The 17,960-nt window shown below is 41.8% G+C and overlaps 1 protein-coding gene across 3 annotated transcripts in view; it reads left to right on the top strand.

The window, feature by feature from the left end:
* NEK7 (NIMA related kinase 7) overlaps positions 1-17,960 on the top strand; it is a 150,615-nt gene that overhangs the window by 53,378 nt on the left and 79,277 nt on the right. For all 3 annotated transcript variants that reach the window (XM_082651209.1, XM_082651210.1, XM_082651208.1), the window contains exon 2: positions 436-520. In XM_082651209.1, coding sequence (XP_082507335.1) covers positions 464-520 — 57 coding nt within the window. In that variant the 5' untranslated portion in view covers positions 436-463. The remainder of the gene's footprint in view (positions 1-435; positions 521-17,960) is intronic.

The raw sequence follows: 17,960 nt of genomic DNA, 5'->3' as shown, positions 1-17,960 counted from the left end.
TTTAAGTTTAAACCTAAAAATCACAGTAAGCATTATAGTTGGACATGAAGAACCAAAGTGCTAACATTTTTAGAACATGAAGATGAAGTGCATTTTAGGAATGTAAAATGTTAGCCACAATTCTGGGAAGCTTACCGTGGTTATTATCTTCTCACATCAGGGAGGGAGAGGGGATGCCTCTTTGATCTATAAGATGTAATGGAGAAGAGAGAATTTCATCTCACAAAACGGGATTTTCTAAGCATAACATGCTACTTTTGATAAGAATTAGCTGAGATAGTGAATATTTGTGTTAGCTAAGCAGAGCTTGGATTTAGCGAATGGCAGATAAGAGTATAGAGTGTCTTAATGGACATTTTTGAAGCATTAGGTTCATCTCAAGTATGTATTGGTAATGATTGCATTATTTAAATTTCAACTTTACATTTTTTGCAGAGTTCTGAAGTTCCTGTTGCTTCAGACGATGGATGAGCAATCACAAGGGATGCAAGGACCACCTGTTCCTCAGTTCCAACCGCAGGTAATTTGTTCTCATAAATGCAGCCGTAAGAGTGTGTGTGTGTGAGAGAGAGAGTGTGTGTGTGTGTGTGTGTGTGTGTGTAGACATAGATGTACATGCAGTGAGGAAGGAAGTAGTACATGTACAGTCCCTTTAGGAAATAAAGTAGCCAAAAATGCTAGTATGAATTTCCAAGCTTCAATCAGGATTGTTTTTATTATAAAATACTGTTTTAGAATATTTAGTTCTCATGTATGAAACTGAAATATGAAAAAAGAGGGGGGGCAGCTTTAGCTTTTAACTTGAATTGAATGACCTACAGGCTTTGGAAGCTAATGTTTGGCTCAGAGAGGAAGAGAAAAGGCAAGGCGGCGCCTGTGTGTCTAGTGCCTGTCTCTGCTCTGGCTGGTCCTGCATTGCCCACGACTGCCTTCTGTTACTGTCACTTTTCTTATTTTCTCTGAGTAGCAGTGTGTTTCCCCTGTTACGTAGTTGCTCGTTTTTTTATAGCATGAAATGAAGTTAAAGGAATGTTTCAGCAAAACATGTCCACACACTATAGAAGTTAATTACCTAGCATGCTGTGTTCTCTGTGGATGCTTACCCTAAAGCCCGATGCATGATGACGTGTCTAAAATAACATTCATCCCTGCACAGAGGCAGCAGTTCGTTTCTGTTGTTGTTATTAATAAATACCGTGTTTTTTCACTTTGGTGTTGGAGACCTTCTACAGTGTCCCAAATTTACTGTGCTAGCCTTGTCCAAGTTTTGCTTGATCGTATTTCTGGAAATGAAGAATTGGTAGATGTACTTTCGTGGTATCTTTGTCTGGTGTTGGTATCAGAGTGATGGTGGCCTCATAGAATGAGTTTGGGAGTGTTCCTTCCTCTGCAGTTTTTTTGGAATAGTTTCAGAAGGATAGGTGTTAACTCATCTCTAAATATTTGGTAGAACTCGCCTGTGAGGCCATCTGGTCCTGGACTTCGTTTGTTGGGAGTTTTTAAATCACAGATTCAATTTCAGTACTTGTAATTGGTCTGTTATAGATGTTATTTCAAATGAGTTCTGTAGTCAGATAAGTTTGGGAGACTTGGATTTACACAGCTGCGTCATGACAGTACTTTCTCAGAGCCTTCCCTGTGTTATTAGGGTGCGCTGTGAACTTCCTGGAGGGGGTTTTGGGGTGTAGTGTTTTCCAGACTTACTTGACCACGGGATCCTTTTTGTTTAAGCACATTTATTGGCTTCTCTCAGAATCCATGTCTGTGAGGCACAGTGCAGGAAATACTGCCTACAGAATAAACTATCTTTTCTGCCTCTGTGACTTTTTTCATCTTGTACCCTCATATTCCTCTCCAATTTTTGAAATCCTTCCCACCCTTTAAAGGACCATCTAAAATGCCATCTCCACTATGAAGCTTTTTCTGATTTTGTGAATGTAATATTTTTTCCTTGGAAACGTGATGGTGCATCCTTTGTATGTCTCTTCTGGTATTTCTGAGGCCTTTGTGTCATTTTACATAGGCATTTTCCTTATCTTTGCTGTTGGGTTAAACTCTCCTTGAGGATTTATACTGTGTCTTACTTTCTTTGGATGCCCTGTGATAATGCAGCTCCCCACATGAAGCAGGGTCTCAATAAGAATGTGTGACTGAAACCAACCAGGGACTCCTTCAAATGAACATGTTTAAATTAGCCCTTTACCCAATTGAATTTTACATTGTTTTCTTTGTTACACCCGTCTGAATCCTCTGTACCGTATTCAGAAAAGAGACCCTTTAGAGCTTAGAGTAAGGCCAATATTTTAATTTCAAGATGACTGTTTTTTATTTTTTAGATCTACCATCTATATTTTGTGTATGGTCATAAATTATCAAGATAATAGTAAGCAGTTTCTGTCTATTAGATACAGACGTATCTTAGTGCTAGTTTTACACACATACATAGATACTGTGGGTCCGTATTATATTGTTTCTAGTGAAGACAGTAAAAGAAGCACTTCTAAAATTAGGTAGTTCATGTCATGATTTTGAAATTCTGTTTTGAACAGTCCTAAATTTCAAAGGAAAAAAAAATGAGCACTTTCATTTTTGCCTTCTACTGACTCACCAGCCAGGAAAGTCATGGTTTCCTGGGACCATGCAGCATACATTTCAGAACCACGTCTGTGGTTCTGCATCTCTTTTCACACAGTTCCCTTCATCTCTGCCTCCTGCTGCTGCTCCCGGGGTGGGGGAAAGAGGGAGGGTTTTTCCTGTCTCTTCGTCCAGACTGATGGTGTGAGATTACCTGACAAGAGTTTACAGGCGTTATTGCTTATTAAGTCTTTGAAAAGTGTTACTGCTCTCAGTAGCATGATTTTTAAAGGCTGGCAAAGGACAGGCTCTGCTAGGGGCTGACAACCTTCTTTTGTTTTGTTCCACACCATTGGCCTGAATAACGGGGTGATATGGCAACATATGGTTAGCTGAGTGACTCCTACTTTTGTGATGCTAATACGTGTCTGGACATAAACCGAAAACGAAGTCAGCTTTCTAAGTGTCAAATACCAATCCCCTGTATAATGACAAGTGATGTATATTCTTGGCATATCTTTCTTTTTCTTGTTCTGAGATGAATACTCTAACCCCGTAATGTGTAATATGTGGTCTCACATATTACTGTGAGAGCTCCTTTTTCTTTAGTACTGTGTGAGGTTCCTTTTTTATAAGCTTCAGGATGTGAGATTTATGTATCTCTATTAATTTTTTTGTGTGTATTGTCATTCTCTTGAGCTTAGGGAAATTTTTTTTCTATCAGCTTCCTTTTCCTTCCCTTTTTCCTTTGATTCCTCTACTAAAGCCAGAAAGTACTGAAAGGATGTTTTGACTAGATTTGTATGCTGTTGGACTCTTGTTGGTGGAACAATGGATTTAGCTTAATTTAAAAAAGAAAATTCAGACTATATAAAAGATGGTGACAGAGAAATAGGAAAATACTAAACTATTTTAGTATGAGACTAATTTTAAACAATGGGGGCTTCCCTGGTGGTGCAGTGGTTGAGAGTCCACCTGCCGATGCAGGGGACACGGGTTCGGGCCCCGGTCCGGGAAGATCCCACGTGCCGTGGAGCAGCTGGACCCGTGAGCCATGGCCGCTGTGCCTGCGCGTCCGGAGCCTGTGCTCCGCAGCGGGAGAGGCCACGACAGTGAGAGGCCCGCGTACCGCAAAAAAAAAAAAAAAGATTAAAAAAATAAAAAAAAAACAATGAAAGTTTGCAACTAACATTTTTTGAGTATTTTGATTTCTGATCATTGAGTGAAGAGCACTATGGTACATTCACTTTTTATCATAAAGATAAATGTAAAACAATTATAATCAGAGCACAATTTTAAGAATTTATGGGAGTGATTAGAAGGGAGGATTAATTTTAATTATGATAATCACCAGGACTTAGGTTATAATTATTATTTGTAAATTTGAAGTTATCTAGTGTAACGCTTTGGCTACCTGTGAAAGAGGGAAAGTTTCCCAGATCTACAGGTAGGAAAATAGACGTTCCTCGTTTTTATTGCTTGGAAGGTATGAGAACCTTGTCTGGGAGTCTTCCAACCCAAGCAGTAAGGTAGATCAACCATTCCTTTAAGCTTCCTGGTGGCCCAAATTATTTGCAGTCCCCCTGTGCTTTTGCATCCCTGTGAAGCGAGGTGTAGGGATGAGATGAAGCTAACCTTGTAGCATGTTTGGGGTAGTGATCTGGGCGCTTTGTGGACCAGAGCGACGTTGCCCCCAGTGGACTGTGTTGAGTGGGATGAGTTTTGGACGTGATGATTATATCACCTTCCCTTGTCTTTAGCTCATCTTACCGAATCACTTTATGAAATAAGGGTCATCATGTAGTTTACTTCTTTTGATAAATTGATTTTGCCAAGGTGTTTGTTGTAAGTAGCATTGAGTACAGCTTCTGTTCTTTGAATTGTTTATAGAAATTTCGGTGTGGTGTTCTCCCTTTGACAGTTGCCTTCAGTGAATGACTTTAGGTGCAGGAGAATGAACAGCAGCTGTTCTGAGGAAAGCAGGCTCGCGCCGTGGTTTCAGTTCACGACGTCTCGTATCTCTGCTCTCCCCAAACCCCCAGCACTGTCTCCCCCGTCCTCACACTTAGCTGATGCCCTTGCTTCCTGTTTCACTTGAAAACACCGTAACAGTCAGAAGAGAACTTCCACCGACTTTTCCCAGACGTGTAGTCACATGACTGGCCTTTTCTGTCACCAGATGAACCAGCCACACTGTGCCCAAGGCCAGCACGCCCCTGACCACTGGATCCCACCCACCCTCTGCTCCTATTGGCCCCTCTCTGCGGGCCCTTCACTAGCACACCATCGCGTGGTTCTCTCTTCCGTCTCAACAACAAACCGTGACCTGCTCGGGTCCTTGGACTCTTTAATCAATAGGAATTGGTAGGAGGCCAGATGAGAGATCCAGGCAAGGCTTTATTGAGACTCGTGCCGCAGCGGGGTGGGGCTGGGGGTGGAAACGAGCAGTAGGTGCCCTTGCTTGCTCCCCGAGGGGGCTTGAGCTGGTTCATCAAACGGGCTGAGGGCGGGGTGGGTCTGGCAGGAGGCCTGGCTTAGGTGGTCTGCTCGCCCTCTGGGTGGTGCTGTGTGCAGGGATCTCGTGCAGGACCCTGCTTTTGCCCCTGGCACCTCAGAAGGGGCCGTTGGTTTGGGGCCTGTGTGTACCTTATTGTTCATAACTGCCCGACTGCACATGCGTGCAGTTATTTTTAGTCCATAATGGTTTCTTTATATCCTGTTGCCCAGGTGCAAGTGCAAGCACTCAGGTAGAGGGTCCCCTGTCACAACCTATCTCAAAACCAAAACAAGTCCAAACCAAAAACCAGCTTTTAAAGTCCTTCTTTTCTCCAGCTGTTAACTAACCTATTTCTCTGCTGCCTTTTATTGCTAATTCTTAGCTTTATTTGTAGGTTTGTCTCCCGTTTCCCCCTTCGCTCTCTGAAATGTGCTCCAGTTAAGCCTTCTCCCCACCCTCCCGGCTAGACTGCCTTGTCATGGTCCCAGCTATGCGCAGGTGCTCCGTCCCTGGTCAGCTCTCAGGCCTCGTCCTCCTTGGCTCATCAGCTGCATTCAGTAGTCGATGGTACTCTCTTCTTTGAAACCTGTTCATTGCTCAGCTTCCAAGAACCTTGTTTTTCTCGTCTTACTGGTCCATCGTTTGCTGATTTCTCCTCACCTCCTGGACCTCTTAACAATAGAGGGCTTCAAGGCTTGAGACCTCTTTCTGTCTATATCCCTGCTTGGAGATTCTTCCAATTTCGTGATTCTAAGTATGATCCATATGCTGGTGACTCTCACATTTATATCTCAGCCTGGACCTCTGTCCTGAATTCCAGACTCATGTATCCAGTTGCCTGCTTGACCTCAAATTTGTATGTCTCAAAGCGAGCACATGTGAAGCTGAACTCTGAATGGTCCCCCCCAACCCTTCTGTCTGCAGGCCTCTCTGTCACAGTTGGTGGCAGGTCCATCCTTCCCTTGCCCAGGCTGAAGCTCCTGGAGACGTCCCTGGCTTCTTCCAGCTCTCTCGTGTTGTGTCTCACCTGTTCCCAGACCCCACAGCTCCATCTTTAACACACAGTTAGAATTGGGATACTTCTTGCCTCCTCTGCTGCTACTACTGTGGTCCAAGTAATTTTACTTTTTCACCAAACTTATTTCAGTAGCTTCCCAGCCTCCATCCTTGCCTCCCTTCAGCCTGCTCTCAATACAAAATTATATAAACTTTAAATGTAAAATACAAAATTTCAGTCAAATTGTGTCTGTTTAAAACCTTCTAGTAGTTTCTCATAGGCTTACTCACTCATCATCTTCCAGGGTATATTTAACTATCACCTTCTTTGATCATTTAATGAAAATTGAACCTTCACACCCACCAGTAAGCCTTTGCTGCCATATTTTTCTGCGTAGAATTGATTGCCTTTTCACTTTTTCATTGTCTGTCTGCTTTCTCTAGAGTATAGGCTTCATCCCGAGACCCCAGAGTGGTACCTAGGGCACGTAGTAGGCATTCAGTAAATGCTTGTTGAAGACAAACTGGGTGTCAGATCAACCCATTCTCCATCTTTTCAAGCACCGCCTTTTAAATGAATATTAAGATACATAAATGTCTTTGGAATTTCTCTTCCTGGCACAAGTTCAAGCAGTGGCCTGTGCCTTGGTACCTACATCAAAAATACGATAGGAAGCCATTCCTGGCAACGCTTTGTTAGACCGAGGTGTGAGAGACCAGCCTGCGCCGAAGCAGGGAAGAAGGGCTCAGAGAAAAAGAAAGAAATTTTCTCCAGGACAGGTTTCCACATCTTTGTGAGCCCAGAAGTCAGGTGTGGCCTAAGATGTCTGAACTCTTAATTTACCATTTTTGTTTTTCTTGGGTAACAGTCTATATACAAAAGTAAATGTATATTAAATGGTTTATTAAAAAACACATCCTCCATTTCTTATGGACTTTTTTTCACCTCCTTGGTTTAGCTGGAACAGACCTCTTTCCCCCAAGGACACTGTTTCCCGTTACCCTCTCAGTGGAGGCTGCTGGTTCTCTAATAACCCCACGCCGTGAGGATCGGGGGTCGGATGGCAGCCTGTCTGTCCACAGAGCCTCTTCCAGACCATGATTCCTCCTTGTTCTTGGGGTAGGGAGGCCTGAAACCTGCTGCGTCAAGGCTCTGCCACCCTAAGAAAGGGCGTTCACCTTCCCTGTCGCTGTTGTCTCCTGACCTCTTCGTGACCCCTCGCACTACTTGGACACTTGGCCCCTGGCTCCTGGCTTTTGTCCAGGGCAGTAGCCCTGCTGCTGCTATCAGTACCTGCTTCTGATTGAGTTCTTACAGCACACCCACCCTGTGCAAAGCATTGTGAATGTGTGTGTCATTTATTCCTAACGCAAGCTGTAGGAGGCGTTATCTGTCACACTTCACAAATGAAGAGACCGAGGCTCAGACCAATGAACTAACTCAGCCTTGGTCACGTAGCTGGTAAGTGGCGGGGCTGGGATTGGCACCGGGTCTGTCTCACTCTTTAGAGTGAGCTTTTAGAAAAAGCTCCCCATCCATTTCCTGGCCAGTCTGATCTTCTCAGTCACCGTGACTCTTGATATTTTTATAGGTACCTCAAGCTCCTACTCTTCAAGATGGAATTTATTATTTCCTGCCCAGGATTGTCCTTTTGCCTGTGACTATTAGCACCGTCCATCTAGTCGTCCAAACTACAAACAAGCAAATCGCATACTTTACATTAGGCAGTTTTCCTCTTGTCTTGATTTTACTCCCTAAATAGCTCTGGAATCTGCTCATTCTCTACATCCTGACTGTAACTACTGTAGTTTATTTAGATTACTGCCACCTTTTGCCTGGATTATCGCAGAAGCTTCTGAACTGATCTCTTTACCTCTCATTTTACCATTTCTAGTTCATTCTTTACATTGTAGCAAAAGTCATCTTTCCAAAGTGTACTTTTTATCGTATCACTTCCTAAAAGCGCCGGTTCCTATGGCTTTTAGGGTGGATTCTGCATTTCCTTGTGTGTCGTAGAGGGTCTTGCATCATCTGGTCGCCTTTGCTTCTCCAGCTGCATTTTGTGTCTTTCCCTATTTTGGACACAGATTCAGTCGTGTCTTGCTTATACCATGCTCTCTTTCGGCTCCAAATCTCAGATGCTGAGGTAATGGTCTCAGGAGCCGTTCAAGGAGATTTAGTCCCTAACGGAACCTAATAGCATAAAGGCTCCTTATAATGTGGATGAACTACATGGTAGAGGCCCTAAGGAAAGTGTTATCCTAGAGGAAACATGTAATTTGGAAGACAACAAAAAGATTATTCTCAGAAAAATAATGATTACTGGGTAGTTTCTTACACTAGTATGCTTCTAACAAATCAGAATATGCTATACCAGCAGTGCAGTGTTCACTTCGTGCTTTATATCAATGAGTAGTAGGTCATGGGTACTCAATAAATATTTGTTGGATGAATGAATTAATCTCTAAGTGAAAGCTAAATATTGATCAATCTAATTATGTTGTATAGATTTTAGTTACTTGAGAGTTATTTTAGGAAAAGACTGTGGCAATATAGAATAATAAGAAATCTGTCAAATGAGAAGTGATATCAAAATATTTAAAGCTTAGTTGAGTTTTGAATTTAGATTGCTTGTTCATATTTACATATTTAGGGGTAAGTGTTCCTTAAATTTTAAAGGAAATGCCTTGAGAAATTTAGATGAGTTTTAAAAGAATGGGAATGCGGTAAGGATTCTCTCATCTGCTCTCTTGGAAATTTCTATTTGAATAGTCTGATGTGGGCAAAGATGAGGTCGACATTAATCAAAACAGTTTCCCAGTTCTATTTGGAATTGCATTCAGAGCCTGAAATATAGTTTTAATAAATACAGTAATGAAAATTGTTCCATTTTTGAGGGTGAACGTAATATTTGGAAGATTCAGAAATCTTTTGGAGCCAAGTATGTACTTGGTGAAAAAAAATAAATAGTCTTGGTATTCTTCTTTCGATCAAAATGAGATATCTTCTTAAATGAGACCAGTAATTTTCATGTGATTCACAAACTGATTACAGTCCAAGGAGGAATTTCAAACATATTTTCAGTACTGGAAGCCTTCCTGGAGCAAGTCCATATCCTCTCACGGTGCTTGTTTGAAGGGCAACGTTGAATGTATAGATTCTAATATGTTTGTTAGAATTCGGTTGTGTCATTTTACATTTAGCATACCTTTATATTTTGTCTCCCTTTATATTATTATTTGAATATTATGACTTCTTCATATGACTGTGGTTATGTTTCATACATCTTTCTCACTAAATATTCATAAAACAAATATTCCTCAGATTTAGAAATTTTGATAAGCACTTCTTTTTCCAGGAACACTTATGTAGAATACATTTAATTATGCATTCCTTTTATTTATTTTTTTTCCTTGACTGGGTATCATTCAGTGTAGGAGAAGAGGGGGATGGAGGGGGAGGGATTTCTAGGAGAGTTCTGATAGGGTGTCCAGGAGAGCGCCAGGGGGGCACCAGGGCTCAGTTTCAGGCAGCACTAACTTCCAGAACCAACACATGGGAGAGAGGGAGCAATGGGTTCCGTGGCCCAGAGTGATGAGCAAAGTGAGAAGAGAAGGCTGAGGATGGAGCCCTGTGGACACCAGAATTTATATGTGGGGGGGAACACGTAGGGGAGCTGGGAGCAATCAGAAGCGCTGGCTGTTCTGTGGGGTGGTTCAGGGCCTGAGCCCTGAAGTCGGATTGCCTGGGGTCAATTCTTGGATGCCCCACTTTCTAGCTGTGTGATGGAGGACAGGTTATTGAACATCTGTATGTTTCACTTTTCTTACTAATAAATTAGAGGAATCATAGTTTTTACCTCCTATGAGCTATGGAGCTTCTAAGATTGTGCTTGGCACGTAGATAGGACCCAGACGACGGGGATGAGGGTGAGGGTGATGATGACGACGTTCTGCCAGTGACACTCTTGGAGCATAGGTTTCTCCACCAGTGGTTGGTTCTGCATCATCTTACATCCTTTATTACATTGTTATTACCTGCCTTCTGCCCACACTGTTGCTTCGTTAGCCTTGTTTATCCTAGTCCGTGGCATCACTATCCATCGAGGTGCTCAAGCCCCAGATCCATGATTTATCCTCGATTTCTCTCTGTCCCCGTCTCCTCATACTCAATTCATCAGCAGCTCCTTTGACTCCACCTCAAGATCATATCCTGATTCCGTCTGCTGTTCGCATCTCCCCGCAACAGTCAGGTCAGGTCCACTTCCTCCTGTCCAGTCCCCCTGCTTCCACTCTTGCTTTACTCATCCTCCTGTTCAATCCTTCCCCACCAGCGTCGTGAGTTGTCATTGTAAAATGTGTGTTAGCTCACAGTACCGTGCTTCCCTGCTGGAGACCCGGGTCCCTCACTGGTGCTGTCAGAGTGCCGTGCGGTTTTGTCATGCTCGCCTCTAACCTCGTTCCTCAGCCCGTCACCCTTGTTCTCCATCTTCCAGCCAGTGTTCCTTCAACACACCCAGTTCATTCTTTCCTCGAGACATTTTCTCCAGGTTTTCTTTCTGCCCTTTTTTTTTCTTCTGGTCTTTTTTTTTTTTTTTTTTTTTAACATCTTTATTGGGGTATAATTGCTTTACAATGGTGTGTTAGCTTCTGCTTTATAACAAAGTGAATCAGTCATACATAAACATATGTTCCCATATGTCTTCCCTCTTGCGTCTCCCTCCCTCCCACCCTCCCCATCCCACCCCTCCAGGCTGTCACAAAGCACCGCGCCTATATCCCTGTGCCATGCGGCTGCTTCCCACTAGCTATCTACCTTACTGCGTTTGTTAGTGTGTATATGCCCATGACTCTCTCCCGCCCTGTCACAGCTCACCCTTCCCCCTCCCCATAACCTCAAGTCCGTTCTCTAGGAGGTCTGCGTCTTTATTCCTGCTTTAGCCCCAGGTTCTTCATGACATTTTTTTTCTTAAATTCCATATATATGTGTTAGCATACGGTACATGTCCTTTTCTTTCTGACTTACTTCACTCTGTATGACAGACTCTAGGTCTATCCACCTCATTACAAATAGCTCAATTTCGTTTCTTTTTATGGCTGAGTAATATTCCATTGTATATATGTGCCACATCTTCTTTATCCATTCATCCGATGATGGGCACTTAGGTTGTTTCCATCTCCGGGCTATTGTAAATAGAGCTGCAATGAACATTTTGGTACATGACTCTTTGAATTTTGGTTTTCTCAGGGTATATGCCCAGTAGTGGGATTGCTGGGTCATATGGTAGTTCTATTTGTAGTTTTTTAAGGAACCTCCATACTGTTCTCCATAGTGGCTGAACCAATTCCCATTCCCACCAGCAGTGCAGGAGTGTTCCCTTTTCTCCACACCCTCTCCAGCATTTATTGTTTCTAGATTTTTGGATGATGGCCATTCTGACTGGTGTGAGATGATATCTCATTGTAGTTTTGATTTGCATTTCTCTAATGATTAATGATGTTGAGCATTCTTTCATGTGTTTGTTGGCAGTCTGTATATCTTCTTTGGAGAAATGTCTATTTAGGTCTTCTGCCCATTTTTGGATTGGGTTGTTTGTTTTCTTGTTATTGAGCTGCATTCTTCTGGTCTTTTAATCTCACCATAAACGTCACCTTCTCACCAAGGTCATCCCAGAATTACCCACTCTAAAATAACCATCCACTCATTTTCCATTATATCACTCTGTTTTATTTCTCTGCATATGCTTAAATATTAGATACTATTATGTATTTGCTTATTGTCTTTTTATTGTTTTGGATTATGTATTTGTTTAATCTCCCTCCTCTGTTAATAACTGTGGAATAAATGAATACATTGTAGAAAACCTCTCCCCTCTATTTGTGTCTGTCTCTGTCTCTGTCTCTCTCAGGGAAAGGCTTTTGCTTGCCATGTTTAATTGTACCAGGTATGGCTGGTGGTGCTCATGGGGCAGATGGGAGTGTCTTCATCATTATCCTACTCATGAAATGCTGGGAAAGGTCATCAGTATTTCTGGTTACATAATTTGGATATAGTGATTATGCTGGGTAGTGTAACTAATGATGATTAAATGATACAAACACTGGGGTCTTATAAATGTTTAACTAGATAATTGGTTGTATTTGATCACTCATTTTTCTTATGCTATAGTGAATTCTCTCCTTTGTTTGATAAAAAGCCAGTTATAATGATTAATGGCATATTGTTCCAACTGATGTAAATCTCAGACACTTAGTGTCTTCAGGAATAGGTTACTTTTGAAATAGTTAAAGAAATTTTAGGGAGATCATTTTTCACATGGGAAGAAGCATGACTAATTAGACTCTGTTGGCGCATGTGGTGTTTTGTTTTTGTTTTTAATATGTGTTTTTTTTTTATTTCTAGTGAGGTTTGTAGAAAATAATGTATAACAGCTTTATGTTAGATATTGTCGAAAGGATGTTCTAGTTTTTGTAGTTTGGAGGTGAGTAATGTCTCTTTAAAGATCATACATAGCATGAGCTTTATTGCCAAATAAAATTGAAGGGCATTTTGAAGTTTTGTAACTTTAAATTTTTGAGAAATTTAATAATGTTAATATAAATATAGTTTATTAGATTACATAATTGGTAATATGAAAATCACCAGTAAGAGGTGAATTTGCAGTAACAGTGAAAACCATATTAATGATGTTAAATATTGTAATTAATACTGGCTTGTATATTAGATCATTGATAACAATACCTCTAGGAATTATCAGGACATAATTTTCTCTCTGGGGAGTCTGTTGAGTCCATGCTGTGACTCTTCTAATTTCCCCAGAGAGAATTATCATCATCATGTTACCCTGAATTATCTTACTGCTCATTAAATGTTCCTGCCTTCAAATTTAAAGGAAACTAAAGAAATTAATTTAGTCATGGGAAATTATTAATTGTTTAACGAGGTTGCACCTGTGATAGTATGAGCCTGTGGCACAGCAGAAGGAATTTTATTTTAAAATGAAAAGTATTTATGTGAAGGAAGCAGTTAACAGACTGACATGTAGAAGTTAATCCCAATTAGTTAGCAAGATCTGGCGGTATGTAATTAAAGTGCATTCAGATCAACAAGAGATTTCATTAATGAGAATGCAGAACACTTAAGGTGTTATAAAAAGCTTCCTTCACTCTAGAGTTTGATTTTTTTTAGTTGTCATATGTAATTTTGAGTATTTATTTTATGTTTCTGAGATTTTAGGGTTCTTTTATAGTATAACTTGCAGATTCACATATCTCAAGAGACTAAACGTAATTTACCACAAAAATGTAATGCAAATGCTTCCAACATCTGTTTTAATTGTGTCCTTTATTTAAGGAGTTGTGGGTGTCTTATAGTTAGTAATTAAGAAATAAAATAACAACAATAAAAACAATAATAAAACAATAACAATATCAAAACAATGTATGTAGGCTTAGTTATGTTATTGATGTTAATTAGTTATATTTTGAGACTTATTCCAAAAATGAATCTGTTTGAAAATTCTTGTATGGGGTATGTATGTAGTCTTTATTTAGGAAGTTTAGAAGCTACCCTGTGCTGAATTAATCACACCCTTTCTCAGTTTCTTTTGTCACGAAGAGCTTGCAGCTTCACACTTGTAGGGTTTATGGGCTTTCAAGCAGTTATTATCTTCACTTTGCCTGTGAATTTAAACTTTACTGTGAGCATGTTCCAGCCCGATAGCTGAATTGCGGCCACACGTGGTTTTGTTTATTGCATGCTCCCCCACAACAATTAGGAGGCCTTCGGGCAGAATAATTTTAGTTAGCTGTAGTGTATGGCACGAAGGAGCCTTACACCCAAGGGGTCAGGCTGTGTTCATTCATGAATCAGGAAGACAGTCCGCGTGATAACTGGGGTGTCCTGGTTGGAAGGCAGAGCCCAAGGCTGGGCGGTGCTCAGAGACCCTAGTAAGGATGTGGCTGGCATATCGGAAGCCTAGCTGTAGATACAGACAAACTCCAGTTTCGGCCAGAGGAAGAGAACCAAAGAAGCAAATCAGGGTCAAGACTAAAGAATTTCAGTCTTGAAAACCCGAGGACATGCAGGAGGCTGTACAAATCCAGAGCCTGTGGGGAGAGAGGGTCGGTGGCAGGCTGTTACCTGCGGGAGGGGGCGTAGATGACGGTGAGGGAGTGCGTGAGCTTGGCTCTGTCCCAGGGGACACTCACGCACAGTTCTTTGTGGGGGTTCACCACTATGCTAGAGAAGTGGGAAACAAGGTTTGGGTAGCTGGCCCAGCTGAGAAAGATACTGGGCGTTAGAACTGGGGTTTCGAGCCCAGGCCTTGCTGACTGACTCCAGAACCTGTGCCGTTTCTCTGGGGCTTTATGGGAACTCAGTGGATTCTTCTGTACCGCCTGGCCCAGGTCCGGCCTCAGAGCACAGTGTTCAGGGCTTGCTGTACTGCCCTAGGAGGGCAGTGAATTAGCGCTAAGGTCCCCTTTCCTGCTGCGGGTGCAAGGGGAGTCTCTGTCTCACCTGTTGGGAAGCTGTTACTGGCAGAGACAGCGTCCACTTGCAGGTCTGGAGCTTCCCCACTCCCCATGGAGCTTCTGCCTCAGACCTGCTGGGAGCTTCTCCGTGGTTACAGTCATGGGGATGCACTTAGAACTTTTATATTCATTAAGTTCTTTCAGCTACATTCACTTACTTAGTAAATATTTATTGTCTGTTCCATGTTGAGCTGCCTTCATGGCATCTGGACACAAAGATAAAACTTGGTTTCTGTCTTTGAGAAACTCTGTGTTCGGAGGGAGAAATATACACGTGTAAACAAATAATTAAAATCCAGTGAGGTCTGGAACCTAGCTCAGTGCCTGAGTTTGCACCACTGTGTGGAGAGTTGACTGCTGTCGGTTCCTGTGCAGGCCCAGGGGCAGGAGCAAGCAAAGCCTCCTGGCGAGCTGAGGACGATTCCTGAGAAGGGCTGGCAAGTCAGCCCCCAGGACGAGCTGGGCTGGCCAGGTGCGAGGGGCGCAGTCACTCAGAGGGCCTGGGACACACAGATTCCTTTCACGGAGGGGCCGGAGCTGCAGGCGCATTTGGCGCCGAACGGTGAGGTTGGAGGGGAGGCCCAGGGCAGGGGCCAGGTGACTGAGAGAGCTCCTGTCGTAGGTGGGTGTCAGTGTGTTGCGGAAGAAGCAGAGTAGCTTTTTACTTTCATAAAAGTTAAAAATCCTTTAAATGACTCACATCAAATCCAAAAGCCATTTTGTGCAGCTCAGACAGATACCCTGGTCATTAAGGGACTGCAGAGACTGGGACCCAGTTTATCCACCAGAATGAGAGCACGGAAAGGCAATTGAAGTGATTTTATTTGGTTTATATTTTATACTGATTTGAATCTCATTATTTTGCTGGGTTATTTTATTCCCATTATAATTAAAATGCTAAGCTAAAGAATATGGGGAATTGGACATCATCCAAAAAAGAGACTATAGCTCTTTCCTAAAAATAGTTCTTTACTTGTGTGGGCACTGATTTGATATCATCTTTTTTATTTTAAGCACCTCATACAGCGCTGCTTACATGGGGCATAACTCATCAAAATGAACTGTGGCACTGAATACAGTATCAGAGAGTCATTACCGAAGTATATGTATAACCTGCCTGGTGATCTCTTAAAGGAGACCTCATCCTACACAGGCTTATTTTTATACAAATTGCAGCGTGGCACAGACACGGGGGGGTAGTCGGAGATGTGCAGCTATGCTTCTTCTCATGTCAGCTCTGCACGTCTACACTGGGTGACAGGACATGGGAGCAGATGAGACAAGCTGTCACTCACCCACACTGCCCTTTGAAGAAAGGCCATGGGGGGAAGAGGTGCCGCAAATGGGCTGTGAAGTTTACATACACTGCCCACTGTTAAACAGATTACGTCTAATGAAGTGTCTAATGCTCAGGCCATATCAACCTAATCCTTGGTGGCAGTTCATCCCTCAACTGCCAAAAAACACCGCCCTCTGGCCCTCTCTCGCCCGCTCTGGCCGCCAAGCACAGGGAGGTGCCCAGCCTTAATAAACCGAGACAGTGTGTGATCTGACATGCAAATGTAGGTCATTGCATATGTAAATGTGTGATTACAAACCTGCATGCCAAAACACATTAGTGAGACTTTGCTCTCAGCATGCGGTTGTCACACTGCCTTAGCAGTTCACGCTAATATTTGTCAGTTATTGTGCAGACAGAAGATGGAATTCCCAGTCAGGTTTAAAGGATATGGATTGCGTGATACCGTTCCTAATGATGAAGCTGTATTTCACTGTTGAGATTGACAGGTTTCATCGGGAGAAGGAATGTTCTGTACATTTTGGGGAGAGGAAGAAAACCTATTTCTCAGATGTTGCAGACTATCCTAGTGTGTAAATTAAAAAATAAAAAAAAGATTTTTTAGAAAAGCCTGGACAATTTAAAAAGTCTCTCCTCTTTAAATGAAACAAAGTTAAGGAAACTAAAAAAGTTGCTAATATCCACTGAATATATCTGAGAAGTGAGGCTTTGTAAGTTTCCTTTGTTAAGTAGGTGTCACAGTGACACTTAATTATAAATTCATCTCAGTGACCACAAAAAGAAATCTTATATATGAACAGAGTGGCAGGTTGTCTCCCTTTATTTTATAATTTTGTTTTTATTTTCATTTTTGACATACATGTTTCTAGTCCCAGTTTTGTTTTTTTCATCAAAAGGCCTGAAATTGAAAATTGAACTTGAAAATACTGTGGATCATCATGTAGGGTCCCATAATGTTGTATCACATTGTAGGTGACTTTGTTTAGTAACCCTGGCAGTATAGCAAAGCCTATACTTAGGAATTGGGGATTGGGAATCAGCTAGACAGTGATTTGGTTTGATAACATCTACCTTACAGGATTGTCATGAGAATTGAATTAGATGGCATATGAGGTACTAATTTATAGGACCTGTTAAGTTGTAGGTACCAAAACAGAACCTTTTATTATTGTAGTAATGTTACTATTGTTATTCTAACAATTATTTATGGTTTTATATTTATATAATGAATTTGTGAAATTTGTATTCTGATTATTTTGCATGTCTTAAAGGAAGAGTGGTATTTTTCTTGACAATATTTTGGACTTTCCGAAGAAAGAAAAGCAATGCACAAGAGTAGAAATCATTGCTACCTTTTTTCTCTTTTTGAGAAACATTGTATTTGAATGACAGTGAAACTTTGGCAGAATTTTAGAGTTTTTGCTAGCATGACAGATGTAGTGAAATGAACAAGGTAACATGTATTAGGGGTTAGTGTAATGCCCATGTGTCAAAATAGCCTTTTACATAAGTCATGGGGTCATCAGCCTTGACTAAGGTTTGCTTGAGGGACTCAGAGATCAAATTACTTTAGTGGGTTTAGGAACCAGTGCGCCCTTTGGTTGCATTAATAGGTATTTAATGTTCAGTCTTACTAGAGGGGGCCCAGTCAGGCCCCACGAGAACGTCATGTTTACTCTGAGTCGGCTCAGAGTAGAGCAGGTCCAGAAGAATGTGAGCAGAGTGGTAAAAGGCCAAGAAGCATGTACTTACCAGTAATCAGGAATCTTGAAAAGGCTCGTGTGTGTTTAGCCAAAAGAGAGAAGATAAAAGGGCATATGATGGCTAAACTATTGTTACACTTTTATAGGTAGATCGCTACAGATAGATTATGAGTGTCATGAGGAGCTTAAAAGGCAGTATTCCTTGGACATGTGTGGTAACCTCAGCAGCAGACAGTGTTGGATCCTAGTGGATCCTAGATCTGTCCTATGACTGGTTGAATGAATGAATGAGTCTGTAAACAATGAACGAAAGAACTAGGACAGTGGATAAAACGTATAAGAAGTTGGGATTTGC

Source organism: Grampus griseus (genome assembly GCF_964374135.1).
Source record: "Grampus griseus genome assembly, chromosome: 1".
Classification (NCBI taxonomy): Eukaryota; Metazoa; Chordata; class Mammalia; order Artiodactyla; family Delphinidae; genus Grampus; species Grampus griseus.
Note: the sequence above shows the minus strand (reverse complement) of the source record. Positions and strands in the feature narration are given on the sequence as shown.